The sequence below is a fragment of the Abramis brama genome (genome assembly GCF_963993115.1).
Source record: "Abramis brama genome assembly, chromosome: 7".
NCBI classification, from domain to species: domain Eukaryota; kingdom Metazoa; phylum Chordata; class Actinopteri; order Cypriniformes; family Leuciscidae; genus Abramis; species Abramis brama.
The window spans coordinates 234,601-239,600 of NC_139969.1; the positions used below are offsets into that span (position 1 = coordinate 234,601).

At 41.4% G+C, this 5,000-nt stretch overlaps 1 protein-coding gene across 1 annotated transcript in view; it reads left to right on the forward strand.

Annotated features, from left to right (window-relative positions):
• The window catches only part of ptprsb (protein tyrosine phosphatase receptor type Sb), a 123,383-nt gene that overhangs the window by 57,915 nt on the left and 60,468 nt on the right, over nucleotides 1-5,000 (forward strand). Inside the window, exon 8 of the mRNA XM_084120963.1 lies at nucleotides 470-592. Coding sequence (XP_083977089.1) covers nucleotides 470-592 — 123 coding nt within the window. The remainder of the gene's footprint in view (nucleotides 1-469; nucleotides 593-5,000) is intronic.

Genomic DNA, 5,000 nt, shown 5'->3' on the forward strand with positions numbered 1-5,000 from the left:
TGACTGATTGACCTGTCTGTCTCTCTGTCTGATTGACCTGTCTGTTTCTCTGTGTGATTGACCTGTCTGTCTCTCTGTCTGTCTGATTGACCTGTCTGTCTATTCTTCTGATTGACCTGTCTGTCTCTCTGTCTGTGTGATTGACCTGTCTGTCTCTCTGCATGTCTGTCTCTCTGTCTCTCTCTCTGACTGATTGACATGTCTGTCTGTCTCTCTACCTGTCTGTCTCTCTGTGTGATTGACCTGTCTCTCTCTCTGAATGATTGACATGTCTGTCTGTCTCTCTGTCTGATTGACCTGTCTGTCTCTCTGCCTGTCTGTCTCTCTGTGTGATTGACCTGTCTGTCTCTCTGCCTGTCTGTCTCTCTGTGTGATTGACCTGTCTCTCTCTCTGACTGATTGACATGTCTGTCTGTCTCTCTGTCTGATTGACCTGTCTGTCTCTCTGCCTGTCTGTCTCTCTGTGCAGGAGCGCTGCAGATCGAGCGCAGTGAGGAGACGGATCAGGGGAAGTACGAGTGCGTAGCTTCTAACGCTCAGGGCGTGCGCTACTCGTCCCCTGCTAACTTATACGTGAGAGGTATGAAACACAGTAGGTACTCCGTAGGTAATACACTCTCTCTCACTCACACACACACACACACACACACACACACAGCGCAGACAGCTTCTTTAATTACCCAGCAGCCCCTGCAGCACTGATCAAACACATCTACCGATATATACTGCGTTACGTTATTATTCTGCCCAGCTAACAAAAACATGCTCTAAGAACGCTTTGCTAACCATCAACGGAAACTGAAATTAAAACTAAAACCATAAAAACATTTTTGATGCTTAAACGTTAACTGAAAAAAACAAATATAAAAAACCTTAAACTTTTATAGTAAATTTTCATTTAGTTTAATAGGTGAACTTCTGTACTGAAATAACTAAAATTAAAACTGAAATAAAACTTAATAAAAACTCTAGATAACAAACAACAAAACTACTAAAACCTTTTTAACAAAATTCAACTGAAAACGGAAAACATACATATAAAAACTAATTCAGTGTATTAATAAAAACATCTCAAAGATATTAAAGTAACCATCAAGTTATGAAAACGTTATTTCTGAATGTTCAGATTTTTAAACGTTTTAAAAACGTTTTTGGTTGTGTGAACGTTAAGGAAACATTCCATTGTATCATTCTTCAAACATTATGAAGTGTTACTTTTGAATGTTCTCTGAAACAAATAACGTTTATAAAACGAACATCCAACTGAAACATTTCAGAAAAAACGTTCCATAATCGATGTATAAATAATGTTTTTGTGCAAACGTTTAGAGAACATTATTAAAGACCAGAAAACTCCAAATTAATGTTTTATTAACGTTTGTTCATAACGTTCCCTGTCCGCTGGGCAGTTTGTGTGTTATCTGAGTAATTCGTCTGATCCGATGAACTCGCCGGAGAAACACCGACTTCATAAACTCAAGTGCTTCCCGTCGGGGTTCATCCGCGACTCTCGGCTAATCAAAGCATTAACAAAGCTAATTGATTTGAAATGAATTGGGTTTGCAGGCATGTAATTGTTTCTGTAAACTCAATTAGTGATATTTGCCGTCGGGCTGAAGCGCTCACGCCCTATTGGTCCGGAAAGGGTTTTAATAGAGAATAAAAGAAGGAAACGAGTTGGGAAGAGTAATGAGCGGGAATCTCGTCTCGTGATCCAGTGCTGCAGGACGCTAATACTGCTAACGTTTGTGTGCTTGTTAGTTTCTTCATTTTTGGTTGTTTGTTTGTATGTTGTGAATTACTAATCAGAACTAATTGACTTCAGTGCTCATGACGCACAACTAAACAGGTCTTGCAGTGTGTGTCTGTGTGTTTATTTCTCAGTTTGCTTGTGATGTTTCTTTCTTTATGAAGTGAGTTTCTCAGAGTAGAGCAAGGCCAAGCCTCGATATCTCTAATATTTGGGACTGTATATGAATAATAATAATAATGCTGCCACTCAAACACACACTGAATGAGGAGAGAGATGAAGATTGCAGTGGCCTTTTTACTCTCTCTGTGTTTCCCTGGTTTTCTCTCTGCTTCCCATCTCAAACCCCTTACACCCTCAGAGCTGCGAGAAGGTTGGTGTGTTTTTTGTTTATTTGCTCTCTTTTCTTTTGTTTGGCATTTAAAGACAGAGAAATAAATGTCAGTCAAGCAGTGATATGGTAGTCAAATGTACAGCGCTGAAGACGAGGGTCATGTCAGTCTGGTGTGTTGCATTGTGGGATCTTGTTTGCAAACCTTGTGCTCGGAAGGCCGTGGAAACCCAGCAATTGGAAACCAGTGAGTGTGTGCATGAGGACAGATGCATGCCTGAGCGCGCCGCGTCGTGATTGGCTGAGGTGATCTCATCTGTCTGTGTCTCTGCACGTGTGTGTGTGTGTGTGTCTGCTTTCTGCTGAGCATCAGCTTCGATCGATCGCTCTGAAGCATCAGTTTTATCGGAGCGCTGATCGGGCTGATGTCTCATCGACAGCTGTCAGTCAAACGTCACATGATCAGAACGTTTCTGTGCACTTCAGTCACTCTTGCGTTACACTGATCGACATCAGCACAAGCGTCACTGATCACTAAACTGACTAAACATCCCTGATGTTCACGAGCGTGACTGAAGTATCTAATATTAGTGTGCGTCAGCCTCATATATGGATCTGGACTGGTCGTTATTCTCTCTATCCTCGCTCTGGATAGGTGTGTGTGTTCACCAGGTCATGTGGTGGTTTTGCTACAGTGCATGACTGATGTCTGTGGAAGCTTGTTTACACAGAATAACAGATAAAAAAGGTAATTGCGACTTTATATCTCACAATTCTGACTTTTCTTCTCACAATTGCAAGTTTATATCAGAATTGCGTGTTATAAAGTCAGAACTGTGAGATAAAAACAAATCTTGTCTGAAACAAGCTTCCATAAATGTCCGTCACTGTTATTAGTTACTGTAAATTCCTCAGTGTTTCTGTCTCGTTCTCCAGTGTAACCCCTCTCACCGGGTCCTTCACACCCCGCTCCGTGCGGGTCTCGAACCCGGGTCTCCGGCATGAGAGTCAGGCACTCTAACAAGGAGGCTAAAGACTGTAGCCTCTAGCATCTGTCGCTAGAGCGCCTATTGAGATCAGAGGAGTGAGGTTTACTCGCACAGCAACTACTAGCTGGCCTCCGTTACACTAGCACAAATATCTAAACATTCTTAAATCAAGATTCATTTACTGGAGAAGCAGCAAAATGACTGAAGATATTAAGTCTCGAAAATGCATCAAAATGAAGTGAGTTTGTGTTTAAAACAAGAACAAATATCTGCCAATGTCAGAAAAATAAACTTAATTTAAAGAGAAAACAAGTTTATTTTTCTGACTCCATTGGCAGATATTTGATCTTGTTTTTAAATCTTAAACTCACTTCATTTTGACATATTTTTCACATTTCATATATATTCTTCAGTCATTTCTCCAGTAAATGTATCTTGATTTAAGAATGTTTAGATATTTGTGCTGGAAAAGGAGACATTAATATAATTTTCCGCAGTGTAGCGCTGCTGTCGTCTGAAACGCTTCGGCTCATGTATATTAATATTGAGATGTTCACCCTGGAAGTTCACAAACAAACGCACTCAAGTCTTACATGACACGGCTTTTAATCCCATACGGAGAGACAAACTTTGACTGTTTGACTCGTTCTGAAAGCATCCGTTCTCAGCATGACAGACGATCCGATGGGATCAGAATCGTAATCCCGGATCACCTGTGCTCCCGTAATCAATCCCGCTCCGGGTTTATCAGTTTTCATAAGCCCAGCGTGAGTCTCGTCGAGAAGCTTGGCATTTGTTCAGTCTCTTTGTTGTGTCTGTCTTTGTCAGTGTCTCGCATGCGCTGCATGGAGCGTCGTGTTTCATCCCAATGTTTCAGGGTTTTTTTAGGAAAAGTCTGTTTGTCATCAGAGAGTGGCCTGTTTTCATTCTGTCACCGGGATGAAGCGTTCACACCGTTTCCGCTCCTGGAAAACTGTTGAAAGTCACATCAGCTGTCGGAGAGATCGTGAGTGACGCATGAGGAGGAGACGCACGTCCTCGGCGTCTCACAGATGTGATTCAGGGAATAATCCTGAACTCCGTGTTTAATCCACACAGGATGATGTCATCGAGTCCCGTCGGTGTGTTTTTTTCCTCGGACTGTAAGTCGATCCGCCCTTTCAGCCAGAGGAAAGATTGCGTTTGAGATAATTCATTGTAATGGGCTCGACTAACATCGGCAAATCCAATTCAGCTTCCCTATTGTTGCCGAGATCAGATGTGCGCTTCCTAGCCGAGCCTATTGTTCCCGTCTCACTGGAAGCTCCAGCGTTTAAGAGCCGTAAAGTGATTCTGCACAATAGATGATCGTTTCAATTCAAATATTCACCGTTTCAATCTGAACTCATTCCACACTGATCTGAACTAACCCTTATCACTCATAAACTAGCCGGGTTTTCCTAATCGGTAACTGGGAAAAATGCTCTTCCTCAGTGTTTCTATCTTGTTTTCCAGCACAAATATAGAAATATTCTTAAATCAAGATTCATTTACTGGAGAAGAAGCAAAATTACTGAAGATATTACGTCAAAAATGTATGAAAATGAAGTGAGTTTGTGTTTAAAACCAGAACAAATATCCAATGGAGTCAGAAAAATAATCTTGTTTTCTCTTTGAATTAAAGGAGTCGTTCACTTCAGAATTCAAATGTCCTGTTAGTTTACTCTCCCCTCGTCATCCAAGATGTTCATGTCTTTATTTCTTCAGTGGAAAAGAAATGAAGGTTTTTGAGGAAAACACTCCAGGATTTTCTCCATATAGTGTCTTCAATGGGGTCCAACGGGTCGAAGGTCCAGATGTGAGTTTCAGTGCAGCTTCAAAGTCTCGACACGATCCAGCCGAGGAATAAGAGTCTCATCTAGACAAGCCAGCGGACATTTATAACAAGATA